This window comes from Oncorhynchus nerka, linkage group LG2 (genome assembly GCF_034236695.1).
Source record: "Oncorhynchus nerka isolate Pitt River linkage group LG2, Oner_Uvic_2.0, whole genome shotgun sequence".
NCBI lineage: Eukaryota > Metazoa > Chordata > Actinopteri > Salmoniformes > Salmonidae > Oncorhynchus > Oncorhynchus nerka.
Window position 1 is genome coordinate 8,094,486 of NC_088397.1, and position 16,580 is coordinate 8,111,065.

At 46.5% G+C, this 16,580-nt stretch overlaps 1 protein-coding gene across 1 annotated transcript in view; it reads left to right on the top strand.

The window, feature by feature from the left end:
* The window catches only part of nhsb (Nance-Horan syndrome b (congenital cataracts and dental anomalies)), a 52,372-nt gene that overhangs the window by 4,403 nt on the left and 31,389 nt on the right, over positions 1–16,580 (top strand). The window contains 5 exon segments of the mRNA XM_065022657.1: positions 4,941–5,093; positions 12,038–12,174; positions 12,977–13,018; positions 13,568–13,612; positions 14,063–14,107. Coding sequence (XP_064878729.1) covers positions 4,941–5,093; positions 12,038–12,174; positions 12,977–13,018; positions 13,568–13,612; positions 14,063–14,107 — 422 coding nt within the window.

Consider the following 16,580-nt stretch of genomic DNA (forward strand, 5'->3'; position numbering starts at 1 on the left):
CGTTCTGGATGAGTTGTAGGGGTTTAATGGCACAGGCAGGGAGCCCAGCCAACAGCGAGTTGCAGTAATCCAGACGGGATATGACAAGTGCCTGGATTAGGACCTGCGCCGCTTCCTGTGTGAGGCAGGGTCGTACTCTGCGGATGTTGTAGAGCATGAACCTACAGGAACGGGCCACCGCCTTGATGTTAGTTGAGAACGACAGGGTGTTGTCCAGGATCACGCCAAGGTTCTTAGCGCTCTGGGAGGAGGACACAATGGAGTTGTCAACCGTGATGGCGAGATCATGGAACGGGCAGTCCTTCCCCGGGAGGAAGAGCAGCTCCGTCTTGCCGAGGTTCAGCTTGAGGTGGTGATCCGTCATCCATACTGATATGTCTGCCAGACATGCAGAGATGCGATTCGCCACCTGGTCATCAGAAGGGGGAAAGGAGAAGATTAATTGTGTGTCGTCTGCATAGCAATGATAGGAGAGACCATGTGAGGTTATGACAGAGCCAAGTGACTTGGTGTATAGCGAGAATAGGAGAGGGCCTAGAACAGAGCCCTGGGGGACGCCAGTGGTGAGAGCTCGTGGTGAGGAGACAGATTCTCGCCACGCCACCTGGTAGGAGCGACCTGTCAGGTAGGACGCAATCCAAGCGTGGGCCGCGCCGGAGATGCCCAACTCGGAGTGGGTGGAGAGGAGGATCTGATGGTTCACAGTATCGAAGGCAGCCGATAGGTCTAGAAGGATGAGAGCAGAGGAGAGAGAGTTAGCTTTAGCAGTGCGGAGCGTCTCCGTGATACAGAGAAGAGCAGTCTCAGTTGAATGACTAGTCTTGAAACCTGACTGATTTGGATCAAGAAGGTCATTCTGAGAGAGATAGCGGGCGAGCTGGCCAAGGACGGCACGTTCAAGAGTTTTGGAGAGAAAAGAAAGAAGGGATACTGGTCTGTAGTTGTTGACATCGGAGGGATCGAGTGTAGGTTTTTTCAGAAGGGGTGCAACTCTCGCTCTCTTGAAGACGGAAGGGACGTAGCCAGCGGTCAGGGATGAGTTGATGAGCGAGGTGAGGTAAGGGAGAAGGTCTCCGGAAATGGTCTGGAGAAGAGAGGAGGTGATAGGGTCAAGCGGGCAGGTTGTTGGGCGGCCGGCCGTCACAAGACGCGAGATTTCATCTGGAGAGAGAGGGGAGAAAGAGGTCAGAGCACAGGGTAGGGCAGTGTGAGCAGAACCAGCGGTGTCGTTTGACTTAGCAAACGAGGATCGGATGTCGTCGACCTTCTTTTCAAAATGGTTGACGAAGTCTTCTGCAGAGAGGGAGGAGGGGGGAGGGGGAGGAGGATTCAGGAGGGAGGAGAAGGTGGCAAAGAGCTTCCTAGGGTTAGAGGCAGATGCTTGGAATTTAGAGTGGTAGAAAGTGGCTTTAGCAGCAGAGACAGAAGAGGAAAATGTAGAGAGGAGGGAGTGAAAGGATGCCAGGTCCGCAGGGAGGCGAGTTTTCCTCCATTTCCGCTCGGCTGCCCGGAGCCCTGTTCTGTGAGCTCGCAATGAGTCGTCGAGCCACGGAGCGGGAGGGGAGGACCGAGCCGGCCTGGAGGATAGGGGACATAAAGAGTCAAAGGATGCAGAAAGGGAGGAGAGGAGGGTTGAGGAGGCAGAATCAGGAGATAGGTTGGAGAAGGTTTGAGCAGAGGGAAGAGATGATAGGATGGAAGAGGAGAGAGTAGCGGGGGAGAGAGAGCGAAGGTTGGGACGGCGCGATACCATCCGAGTAGGGGCAGTGTGGGAAGTGTTGGATGAGAGCGAGAGGGAAAAGGATACAAGGTAGTGGTCGGAGACTTGGAGGGGAGTTGCAATGAGGTTAGTGGAAGAACAGCATCTAGTAAAGATGAGGTTGAGCGTATTGCCTGCCTTGTGAGTAGGGGGGAAGGTGAGAGGGTGAGGTCAAAAGAGGAGAGGAGTGGAAAGAAGGAGGCAGAGAGGAATGAGTCAAAGGTAGACGTGGGGAGGTTAAAGTCGCCCAGAACTGTGAGAGGTGAGCCGTCCTCAGGAAAGGAGCTTATCAAGGCATCAAGTTCATTGATGAACTCTCCGAGGGAACCTGGAGGGCGATAAATGATAAGGATGTTAAGCTTGAAGTAGCCCTCTCTATAGATGGGGACAGGGCCAGTTAAGGGCCCTAGATTCTGTAGTCGACCTCTTCAGACCACAGCGGTTGAACCCTCCAACTGGCTTCTCTATAGATGGGGACAGGGCCAGTTAAGGGCCCTAGATACTGTAGTAGACCTCTTCAGACCACAGAGGTTGAACCCTCCAACTGGCTTCTCTATAGATGGGGACAGGGCCAGTTAAGGGCCCTAGATTCTGTAGTAGACCTCTTCAGACCACAGCGGTTGAACCCTCCAACTGGCTTCTCTATAGATGGGGACAGGGCCAGTTAAGGGCCCTAGATACTGTAGTAGACCTCTTCAGACCACAGAGGTTGAACCCTCCAACTGGCTTCTCTATAGATGGGGACAGGGCCAGTTAAGGGCCCTAGATACTGTAGTAGACCTCTTCAGACCACAGAGGTTGAACCCTCCAACTGGCTTCTCTATAGATGGGGACAGGGCCAGTTAAGGGCCCTAGATACTGTAGTAGACCTCTTCAGACCACAGAGGTTGAACCTTCCAACTGGCTTCTCTATAGATGGGGACAGGGCCAGTTAAGGGCCCTAGATACTGTAGTAGACCTCTTCAGACCACAGAGGTTGAACCTTCCAACTGGCTTCTCTATAGATGGGGACAGGGCCAGTTAAGGGCCCTAGATACTGTAGTAGACCTCTTCAGACCACAGAGGTTGAACCTTCCAACTGGCTTCTCTATAGATGGGGACAGGGCCAGTTAAGGGCCCTAGATACTGTAGTAGCCCTCTTCAGACCACAGAGGTTGAACCTTCCAACTGGCTTCTCTATAGATGGGGACAGGGCCAGTTAAGGGCCCTAGATTCTGTAGTCGACCTCTTCAGACCACAGCGGTTGAACCCTCCAACTGGCTTCTCTATAGATGGGGACAGGGCCAGTTAAGGGCCCTAGATACTGTAGTAGACCTCTTCAGACCACAGAGGTTGAACCTTCCAACTGGCTTCTCTATAGATGGGGACAGGGCCAGTTAAGGGCCCTAGATACTGTAGTAGACCTCTTCAGACCACAGAGGTTGAACCTTCCAACTGGCTTCTCTATAGATGGGGACAGGGCCAGTTAAGGGCCCTAGATACTGTAGTAGACCTCTTCAGACCACAGCGGTTGAACCCTCCAACTTGCTTCTCTATAGATGGGGACAGGTCCAGTTAAGGGCCCTAGATACTGTAGTAAACCTCTTCAAACCACAGAGGTTGAACCCTCCAACTGGCTTCTCTATAGATGGGGACAGGGCCAGTTAAGGGCCCTAGATACTGTAGTAGACCTCTTCAGACCACAGTGGTTGAACCCTCCAACTGGCTTCTCTATAGATGGGGACAGGGCCAGTTAAGGGCCCTAGATACTGTAGTAGCCCTCTTCAGACCACAGTGGTTGAACCCTCCAACTGGCTTCTCTATAGATGGGGACAGGGCCAGTTAAGGGCCCTAGATACTGTAGTAGCCCTCTTCAGAAATCCTTTATACCAACTGGGTTCAAACCCCGGGTCTCCTGTGTGCCACAAGACTGTTAGCCCACTGATGGAGGTCAAAAGCTTTAGCTCAGTGGGATAACACAGTCTTGTGCAACAGTGCGATGCATAACTTTGTCTGAGACCTGAAGCTTTAGCAGGCTAACACAGTCCTGTATAGAGGCACAACCCAGCTGGTAACATACACTGTTTAAGCTAGCTGTGTTTATTCTGGCTGTCAGGGACCTGCTGAATGTACTGCTTTCTCTGGGATAAAATCATCAGACCTGGACAGATCGTCTCATCCACATTAGTCTCATGATTATGGATTGATAGAGATCATTCTATTCATCCTACATCAGATAGGAAGGGTTGCCTGGTTACAGATGAGCCTGGGTTATTCAAGGAAACAACAGACTACACACGCGCGCGAGCGCACACACGAACACAGCAAACTAACTCTCAGACACGCACAGCGAACACACACACACAGACATACACACACAGACACACACACACACACACACACACACACACACCTACTGTAGATGTTAATGAACAGATGCTGCTGTTGTAATATGAGGATTTAAATGAAAGCAAGGCCAGAAGATAAAAGATGATGAAAGAAAGAGGGTTTACATCTCCCTCGTATCTTCTGTTCATCTCTCTCCTCCTCTCATCCCCCTCTCATCCCCCTCTCCCAGCCTTGGAGGATAAAAGCGTTGTCTTTTGTCTGAATCATAATAACACCACCGCCTCTTTAAATCAGATGTTCTGTGCATCTATGTGTGTTGATGTATAACAACAGCAGAGATGGTGTTTTGAGGAAACATGGACAACTGTCTGCTTAATTCAGTTGATGTTGATATGTGTTACTGCCCCCTGCTGGTATGGAATGGCTGTGACTGGTTTAATTTTTTTATTGAACCAGGCAAGTCAGTTAAGAACAAATTCTTATTTTCAATGACGGCCTAGGAACAGTGGGTTAACTGCCTGTTCAGGGGCAGAAGGACAGATTTGAACCTTGTCAGCACGGGGATTTGAACTTGCAACCTTTCAGTTACTAGTCCAATGCTCTAACCACTAGGCTACCCTGCCGCCCCAGGCATAACTCCTGTATTCCACCTGTTCGTGGTGGAATTAACTAGGCTGACTTGCCTAGTTAATTAAATGTTAAATTATATATATTTTTTAAATCTTCATAACCCTATCAATGAATAACAATCACAACTGCCAATGAATGAAAAGGACAGCAGAACCTAACCTGCTGTCTGTCTTTCAATAATATAAATATGACCAATCTATTCTCCTGTTGTCTCCCTCCCTAGCTGTCTCTAACCTGGATGTGGAGAGTAAGCTAACAGTGCACTACCAGGCCCCATGGCACCAGCACCACAACGTGTTTCACCCCTGCAGCCGGCCGCCATGCGTAGAGGAGCTCCACAGACATGCCAAGCAGAGCCTGCGAGCCCTGCACAGAGGTGACATACACCGCCTAACACACACCGCCTAACATACACCGCCTAACACACACCGCCTAACATATACCACCTAACATACACCGCCTAACACACACCGCCTAACATACACCACCTAACATACACCACCTAGCATACACCACCTAACACCTAACACACACCACCTAACATACACCGCCTAACACACACCGCCTAACATACACCACCTAACATACACCACCTAGCATACACCACCTAACACCTAACACACACCACCTAACATACACCGCCTAACACACACCGCCTAACATACACCACCTAACATACACCGCCTAACACACACCGCCTAACATACACCACCTAACACACACCACCTAACATACACCACCTAACATACACCACCTAACACACACCGCCTAACATACACCACCTAACATACACCACCTAGCATACACCACCTAACACCTAACACACACCACCTAGCATACACCACCTAACACCTAGCATACACCACCTAACATACACCACCTAACACCTAACATACACCACCGAACATACACCACTTAACACCGAACATACACCACCTAACACCTAGCATACACCACCTAACACCTAACACACACCACCTAACATACACCACTTAACACCGAACATACACCACCTAACACCTAGCATATACCACCTAACACCTAACATATACCACCTAACACCGAACATACACCACCTAACACCTAGCATACACCACCTAACACCTAACATACACCACCTAACACACATCACCTAACACCTAACATACACCACCTAACACCTAACATATACCACCTAACACTGAACATACACCACCTAACACACACCACCTAACACCTAGCATACACCACCTAACACCTAGCATACACCATCTAACACCTAGCATACACCACCTAACACCTAGCATACACCACCTAACACCTAGCATACACCACCTAACACCTAGCATACACCACCTAACACCTAACATACACCACCTAATGCCTAACATACACCACCTAACACAGATCACCTAACACCTAACATACACCACCTAACACACATCACCTAACACCTAACATACACCACCTAACACCTAGCATACACCACCTAACACCTAACATACACCACCTAACACACATCACCTAACACCTAGCATACACCATCTAACACCTAGCATACACCACCTAACACCTAGCATACACCACCTAACACCTAGCATACACCACCTAACACCTAACATACACCACCTAATGCCTAACATACACCACCTAACACAGATCACCTAACACCTAACATACACCACCTAACACACATCACCTAACACCTAACATACACCACCTTACACACACCACCTAACACCTAACATACACCACACACCACTTAACACACACCACCCAACACACAACGCCTAGCATACACCACCTAACACACACCCTCTAACATACACCACCTAACACCTAGCATACACCACCTACATACACCACACACCACCTAACACACAACACCTAACATACACCACCCAACACACAACGCCTAGCATACACCACCTAACATACACCACCTAACACACAACACCTAGCATACACCACCTAACATACACCACCCAACACACAACGCCTAGCATACACCACCTAACATACACCACCTAGCATACACCACCTAACATACACCACCTAGCATACACCACCTAACATACACCACCTAACATACACCACCTAACACACAACACGTAACATACACCACCTAACATACACCACCTAACACACACTACCTAACACCACCTAACACAGACCACCAAACACCTAGCATACACCACCTAACACACCCCTAACACACACCACCTAACACCTAACATACACCACATAACACACACACCCTAACACACACCACCTAACACCTAACATACACCACTTAACCCCCCCTAACACACATCACCTAACACACACCACCTAACATACACCACTTAACACACACCACCTAACATACACCACTTAACACAACACCACCTAACACCTAACACACACCACCTAACACCCAACATACACCACCTCCCACACCACCTAACACACACCACCTAACACCTAACACAGAAATACCAAGCAGAGCTTCTGAGCCCTACACAGAGCTTGGGAACCAAAGCACAAGCACACCACCTAACACCTAGCATATACCACCTAACACCTAACATATACCACCTAACACCGAACATACACCACCTAACACCTAGCATACACCACCTAACACCTAACATACATACCAAGCAGAGCTTCTGAGCCCTACACAGAGCTTGGGAACCAAAGCACACAAGCACACACCACATACACCATACACTCTACCTAACAACAGTTTGAACCAGGGTCGGTGTGAGGTCCATCAGTAATCCCTCATATGTGGTGCCACCTAGTGTTAGTACTGTGAACAACTGCTGGTCTGGGTTCTAGAAAACTCTTGATTGATATAATCTCAGTGAGGAGTCAGTGGCTGTTAAAGCTGTAACACAACATGGTGACCGCTAGTGAATACAGTCACAACATGGTGACTGCTAGTGAATACAGTCACAACATGGTGACCGCTAGTGAATACAGTCACAACATGGTGAGCGCTAGTGAATACAGTCACAACATGGTGACTGCTAGTTAATACAGTCACAACATGGTGACCGCTAGTGAATACAGTCACAACATGGTGACTGCTAGTTAATACAGTCACAACATGGTGACCGCTAGTGGATACAGTCACAACATGGTGACTGCTAGTGAATACAGTCACAACATGGTGACCGCTAGTGAATACAGTCACAACATGGTGACTGCTAGTGAATACAGTCACAACATGGTGACTGCTAGTGAATACAGTCACAACATGGTGACAATACAGTCACAACATGGTGACTGCTAGTGAATGCAGTCACAACATGGTGACTGCAAGTGAATACAGTCACAACATGGTGACTGCTAGTGAATACAGTCACAACATGGTGACTGCTAGTGAATACAGTCACAACATGGTGACCGCTAGTGAATACAGTCACAACATGGTGACTGCTAGTGAATACAGTCGCAACATGGTGACCGCTAGTGAATACAGTCACAACATGGTGACCGCTAGTGAATACAGTCACAACATGGTGACCGCTAGTGAATACAGTCACAACATGGTGACCGCTAGTGAATACAGTCACAACATGGTGACATGAATGTCACAACATGGTGACTGCTAGTGAATACAGTCACAACATGGTGACTGCTAGTGAATATACAGTCACAACATGGTGACTGCAAGTGAATACAGTCACAACATGGTGACCGCTAGTGAATACAGTCACAACATGGTGACTGCTAGTGAATACAGTCACAACATGGTGACTGCTAGTGAATACAGTCACAACATGGTGACTGCTAGTGAATACAGTCACAACATGGTGACCGCTAGTGAATACAGTCACAACATGGTGACTGCTAGTGAATACAGTCACAACATGGTGACCGCTAGTGAATACAGTCACAACATGGTGACTGCTAGTGAATACAGTCACAACATGGTGACCGCTAGTGAATACAGTCACAACATGGTGACTGCTAGTGAATACAGTCACAACATGGTGACTGACCGCTAGTGAATACAGTCACAACATGGTGACCGCTAGTGAATACAGTCACAACATGGTGACCGCTAGTGAATACAGTCACAACATGGTGACTGCTAGTGAATACAGTCACAACATGGTGACCGCTAGTGAATACAGTCACAACATGGTGACACAACATGGTGACCGCTAGTGAATACAGTCACAACATGGTGACCGCTAGTGAATACAGTCACAACATGGTGACCGCTAGTGAATACAGTCACAACATGGTGACCGCTAGTGAATACAGTCACAACATGGTGACTGCTAGTGAATACAGTCACAACATGGTGACTGCTAGTGAATACAGTCACAACATGGTGACTGCTAGTGAATACAGTCACAACATGGTGACCGCTAGTGAATACAGTCACAACATGGTGACCGCTAGTGAATACAGTCACAACATGGTGACCGCTAGTGAATACAGTCACAACATGGTGACCGCTAGTGAATACAGTCACAACATGGTGACCGTAGTGAATACAGTCACAACATGGTGACCGCTAGTGAATACAGTCACAACATGGTGACTGCTAGTGAATACAGTCACAACATGGTGACTGCTAGTGAATACAGTCACAACATGGTGACATAGTGAATGGTGACTGCTAGTGAATACAGTCACAACATGGTGACTGCTAGTGAATACAGTCACAACATGGTGACTGCTAGTGAATACAGTCACAACATGGTGACTGCTAGTGAATACAGTCACAACATGGTGACCGCTAGTGAATACAGTCACAACATGGTGACTGCTAGTGAATACAGTCACAACATGGTGACTGCTAGTGAATACAGTCACAACATGGTGACTGCTAGTGAATACAGTCACAACATGGTGACCGCTAGTGAATACAGTCACAACATGGTGACCGCTAGTGAATACAGTCACAACATGGTGACCGCTAGTGAATACAGTCACAACATGGTGACCGCTAGTGAATACAGTCACAACATGGTGACTGCTAGTGAATACAGTCACAACATGGTGACAGTCACAACATGGTGACTGCTAGTGAATACAGTCACAACATGGTGACTGCTAGTGAATACAGTCACAACATGGTGACTGCTAGTGAATACAGTCACAACATGGTGACTGCTAGTGAATACAGTCACAACATGGTGACTGCTAGTGAATCACAACATGTCAGTCAACATGGTGACTGCAGTGAATACAGTCACAACATGGTGACCGCTAGTGAATACAGTCACAACATGGTGACTGCTAGTGAATACAGTCACAACATGGTGACAACATGGTGACTGCTAGTGAATACAGTCACAACATGGTGACTGCTAGTGAATACAGTCACAACATGGTGACCGCTAGTGAATACAGTCACAACATGGTGACCGCTAGTGAATACAGTCACAACATGGTGACCGCTAGTGAATACAGTCACAACATGGTGACTGCTAGTGAATACAGTCACAACATGGTGACCGCTAGTGAATACAGTCACAACATGGTGACCGCTAGGGAATACAGTCACAACATGGTGACCGCTAGGGAATACAGTCACAACATGGTGACTGCTAGGGAATACAGTCACAACATGGTGACTGCTAGTGAATACAGTCAAAACATGGTGACTGCAAGTGAATACAGTCACAACATGGTGACCGCTAGTGAATACAGTCACAACATGGTGACTGCTAGTGAATACAGTCGCAACATGGTGACCGCTAGTGAATACAGTCACAACATGGTGACCGCTAGTGAATACAGTCACAACATGGTGACCGCTAGTGAATACAGTCACAACATGGTGACCGCTAGTGAATACAGTCACAACATGGTGACCGCTAGTGAATACAGTCACAACATGGTGACCGCTAGTGAATACAGTCACAACATGGTGACCGCTAGTGAATACAGTCACAACATGGTGACCGCTAGTGAATACAGTCACAACATGGTGACCGCTAGTGAATAAAGTCACAACATGGTGACTGCTAGTGAATACAGTCACAACATGGTGACTGCTAGTGAATACAGTCACAACATGGTGACTGCTAGTGAATACAGTCACAACATGGTGACCGCTAGTGAATACAGTCACAACATGGTGACTGCTAGTGAATACAGTCACAACATGGTGACCGCTAGTGAATACAGTCACAACATGGTGACTGCAAGTGAATACAGTCACAACATGGTGACCGCTAGTGAATACAGTCACAACATGGTGACCGCTAGTGAATACAGTCACAACATGGTGACCGCTAGTGAATACAGTCACAACATGGTGACCGCTAGTGAATACAGTCACAACATGGTGACCGCTAGTGAATACAGTCACAACATGGTGACCGCTAGTGAATACAGTCACAACATGGTGACCGCTAGTGAATACAGTCACAACATGGTGACTGCTAGTGAATACAGTCACAACATGGTGACTGCTAGTGAATGCAGTCACAACATGGTGACTGCAAGTGAATACAGTCACAACATGGTGACTGCTAGTGAATACAGTCACAACATGGTGACTGCTAGTGAATACAGTCACAACATGGTGACCGTGTGAATACAGTCACAACATGGTGACTGACCAGTCTGAATACAGTCACAACATGGTGACTGCTAGTGAATACAGTCACAACATGGTGACTGCTAGTGAATACAGTCACAACATGGTGACTGCTAGTGAATACAGTCACAACATGGTGACTGCAAGTGAATACAGTCACAACATGGTGACTGCTAGTGAATACAGTCACAACATGGTGACTGCTAGTGAATACAGTCACAACATGGTGACCGCTAGTGAATACAGTCACAACATGGTGACTGCTAGTGAATACAGTCACAACATGGTGACCGCTAGTGAATACAGTCACAACATGGTGACCGCTAGTGAATACAGTCACAACATGGTGACCGCTAGTGAATACAGTCACAACATGGTGACTGCTAGTGAATACAGTCACAACATGGTGACCGCTAGTGAATACAGTCACAACATGGTGACTGCTAGTGAATACAGTCACAACATGGTGACTGCTAGTGAATACAGTCACAACATGGTGACCGCTAGTGAATACAGTCACAACATGGTGACTGCTAGTTAATACAGTCACAACATGGTGACTGCTAGTTAATACAGTCACAACATGATGACCAATAGTGAATACAGTCACAACATGGTGACCGCTAGTGACTACAGTCACAACATGGTGACCAATAGTGAATACAGTCACAACATGGTGACCAATAGTGAATACAGTCACAATATGGTGACCAATAGTGAATACTGTCATCTAATGTAGCGAGACCCTGTCAGAATCTGATCTCAGTATTTCCCTCATGGTTTTACAGACCAACAGCAACGTCAACGGTCGAACAGCCGCGAGCGCCGAGTGACCATCTCCATCTCTGGGGCTCCTCCAATGCCCACCCTCCCTTCCCCACGCACCCTCAGACGGCACGAGCAGAGGGGCAGGCACAGCCGCGCGGTAAGGGGATACACATGTCTTGACAGGCTTTGCTCAAGCGCTATACAAGCACACCTGATACAGCAACTAATCAATAGTCCTGCAATGACTTGACTGATATAGCAGCTAATCAATATCCTGAGGAGAAGTCCTGAAATGACTTGACTGATATAGCAGCTAATCAATGTCCTGAGGAGAAGTCCTGAAATGACTTGACTGATATAGCAGCTAATCAATGTCCTGAGGAGAAGTGCTGAAATGACTTGACTTATATAGCAGCTAATCAATATCCTGAGGAGAAGTGCTGAAATGACTTGACTGATATAGCAGCTAATCAATATCCTGAGGAGAAGTGCTGAAATGACTTGACTGATATAGCAGCTAATCAATATCCTGAGGAGAAGTGCTGAAATGACTTGACTGATATAGCAGCTAATCAATATCCCGAGGAGAAGTGCTGAAATGACTTGACTGATATAGCAGCTAATCAATATCCTGAGGAGAAGTGCTGAAATGACTTGACTGATATAGCAGCTAATCAATATCCTGAGGAGAAGTGCTGAAATGACTTGACTGATATAGCAGCTAATCAATGTCCTGAGGAGAAGTGCTGAAATGACTTGACTGATATAGCAGCTAATCAATGTCCTGAGGAGAAGTGCTGAAATGACTTGACTGATATAGCAGCTAATCAATATCCTGAGGAGAAGTGCTGAAATGACTTGACTGATATAGCAGCTAATCAATGTCCTGAGGAGAAGTGCTGAAATGACTTGACTGATATAGCAGCTAATCTGTATTTGTTTGTTTTATTGACAAGCAGCAGGCGAGACCAGAGAGAGAGATAGAATATCAACTGCGGAAGGTAAACTATCACATAGTGTAGTGCCTGTTAGTGCTGTGTGTTGTCAACCTATAAGTGCTGTGTGTTGTCAACCTATAAGTGGTGTGTGTTGTCAACCTATAAGTGGTGTGTGTTGTCAACCTATAAGTGGTGTGTGTTGTCAACCTATAAGTGCTGTGTGTTGTCAACCTATAAGTGGTGTGTGTTGTCAACCTATAAGTGGTGTGTGTTGTCAACCTATAAGTGCTGTGTGTTGTCAACCTATAAGTGCTGTGTGTTGTCAACCTACAAGTAGTATGTGATGTCTACCTACAAGTGGTGTGTGTTGTCAACCTACAAGTGGTGTGTGATGTCAACCTACAAGTGCTGTGTGTTGTCAACCTATAAGTTGTGTGTGATTTCACATTGTGGTCCTGTAACTGTAACTATGAAAATACAGTTGAATTTCTTCTTAACATGATATGTGTCCATGTGTCCATTGTTGATGATGTCACCAGTGCAGTGCAGTGAGCTTAGTAGGTTTCAGCTTGTTGTGTTCTCTCTCTCTCTCTGCTGCATGACTTCCACTAGGAGAGACACGTGAGAGAGACAGACATCCAGACAATACACAGAAAGGTAACAGAAAAGACATCAGAACACATTTATCTACATTCGGATCACTTTATCGGTCAATTGCCCTCAAGGTCCAACCGAAATTTGACTTCTTCACCCAACCCCTCCGAAAGACACATAAACAAGTTTGGAGAGGTGCAGGGGGCTGCCTCTCTGTGAGCTGTCATTGTAGGGGTTAAGTGCCTTGCTCAAGGGCACAACGGCAGGCAATGGCATCTTAAGATTTGATCACTTCCCACCAGATTTTCCCCGTCAGACCCGGGATTTGATCTGGCAACCCTCCGGTTGCCTGCTCGTCTCTCTAACCGCTAGGCTACCTGATCTCATCGCATGTTTTTATCATGTGTTTTCCATCCCAGTGAGTTTGCATGCTGGGGGAGTATGATTGTATTGCACATAAGAATGTTTAGCGTTATGACTCATCGTGCTGCGTATCTTCCTTTAATGCTGCAGGAGAGACCTGGAAGGGAGGGTCACTGTCACACTATACAGAGAAAGGTAAATGGGATGGCGTTCATTACAAGATGACCCCTCTAGAGTCCTGCTAACGCCACTCTTATACCAGTTCATAACAGCTTTCTGTCCTGAGGAATCCTGAAAACAGTCACCTCTCAGCATTCACAGACGAATATAATTCTTTCACTCCGTTTTCTTGTAGGATGCGATGATGACATCACTTCCTTGTCTAAACGGGGAAGAAGGATGCCTGACTTACTCATCTCCGTAGCATCACAAGATGTTACTCACCATGTTTTGTGTCCCTGTCCGCAGCACCTGGGTCCCCCATGTTTCGTCCTGTCTGTCTAATGTTTCATTCAATATGATTTCACCTTTGTCTCTACGTCCCATCCATATGGTTTTCATTTTGTCCCATCGATCAAGTTGTCATCATTTTTGTTTTCTTCATGTTTTGTGTTTATAGTATGACCGTACCCGCTCCCCCTCCCCCACTGAATGTTGCCTCTTCACCCCATGGACCAGAAAGGTATTTGTCTGCATTCCAAGCCTCGTGGTTTAAAATCTACAGGCCCGAAATGAATTGTAATACTAGTTCTAAATAGAACTACTACTACTACCTCTCCTTCCTGCTGTTCTAACCTCCATCCTCTAGCATCTCATTAGCTCCTTTCTACTGTCTACATCTCATTAGCTCCTGTCTACTGTCTACTGTCTACATCTCATTAGCTCCTGTCTACTGTCTTCATCTCATTAGCTCCTGTCTACTGTCTTCATCTCATTAGCTCCTATCTACTGTCTTCATCTCATTAGCTCCTGTCTACTGTCTACTGTCTACATCTCATTAGCTCCTGTCTACTGTCTACTGTCTACTGTCTTCATCTCATTAGCTCCTGTCTCCTGTCTACTGTCTACATCTCATTAGCTCCTGTCTACTGTCTACATCTCATTAGCTCCTGTCTACTGTCTACTGTCTACATCTCATTAGCTCCTGTCTACTGTCTACTGTCTTCATCTCATTAGCTCCTGTCTACTGTCTTCATCTCATTAGCTCCTGTCTACTGTCTTCATCTCATTAGCTCCTGTCTACTGTCTTCATCTCATTAGCTCCTGTCTACTGTCTACATCTTATTAGCTCCTGTCTACTGTCTACATCTCATTAGCTCCTGTCTACTGTCTACTGTCTACTGTCTTCATCTCATTAGCTCCTGTCTACTGTCTACTGTCTTCATCTCATTAGCTCCTGTCTACTGTCTACATCTCATTAGCTCCTGTCTACTGTCTACTGTCTACTGTCTTCAACTCATTAGCTCCTGTCTACTGTCTTCATCTCATTAGCTCCTGTCTACTGTCTTCATCTCATTAGCTCCTGTCTACTGTCTACATCTCATTAGCTCCTGTCTACTGTCTTCATCTCATTAGCTCCTGCCTACTGTCTACTGTCTTCATCTCATTAGCTCCTGTCTACTGTCTACATCTCATTAGCTCCTGTCTACTGTCTGCATCTCATTAGCTCCTGTCTACTGTCTACATCTCATTAGCTCCTGTCTACTGTCTACATCTCATTAGCTCCTGTCTACTGTCTACTGTCTACATCTCGTTAGCTCCTCTCTACTGTCTACATCTCATTAGCTCCTGTCTACTGTCTACATCTCATTAGCTCCTGTCTACTGTCTACATCTCATTAGCTCCTGTCTACTGTCTTCATCTCATTAGCTCCTGTCTACTGTCTACATCTCATTAGCTCCTGTCTACTGTCTACATCTCATTAGCTCCTGTCTACTGTCTACTGTCTACATCTCATTAGCTCCTGTCTACTGTCTACTGTCTACATCTCGTTAGCTCCTGTCTACTGTCTACATCTCATTAGCTCCTGTCTACTGTCTACATCTCATTAGCTCCTGTCTACTGTCTACTGTCTACATCTCATTAGCTCCTGTCTACTGTCTACATCTCATTAGCTCCTGTCTACTGTCTACATCTCATTAGCTCCTGTCTACTGTCTACATCTCATTAGCTCCTGTCTACTGTCTACATCTCATTAGCTCCTGTCTACTGTCTTCATCTCATTAGCTCCTGTCTACTGTCTTCATCTCATTAGCTCCTGTCTACTGTCTACATCTCATTAGCTCCTGTCTACTGTCTACATCTCATTAGCTCATGTCTACTGTCTACTGTCTACATCTCATTAGCTCCTGTCTACTGTCTACATCTCATTAGCTCCTGTCATCTCATTAGCTCCTGTCTACTGTCTACATCTCATTAGCTCCTGTCTACTGTCTTCATCTCATTAGCTCATGTCTACTGTCTTCATCTCATTAGCTCCTGTCTACTGTCTTCATCTCATTAGCTCATGTCTACTGTCTACTGTCTACATCTCATTAGCTCCTGTCTACTGTCTACTGTCTACATCTCATTAGCTCCTGTCTACTGTCTACATCTCATTAACTCCTGTCTACTGTCTACATCTCATTAGCTCCTGTCTACTGTCTACATCTCATTAGCTCATGTCTAC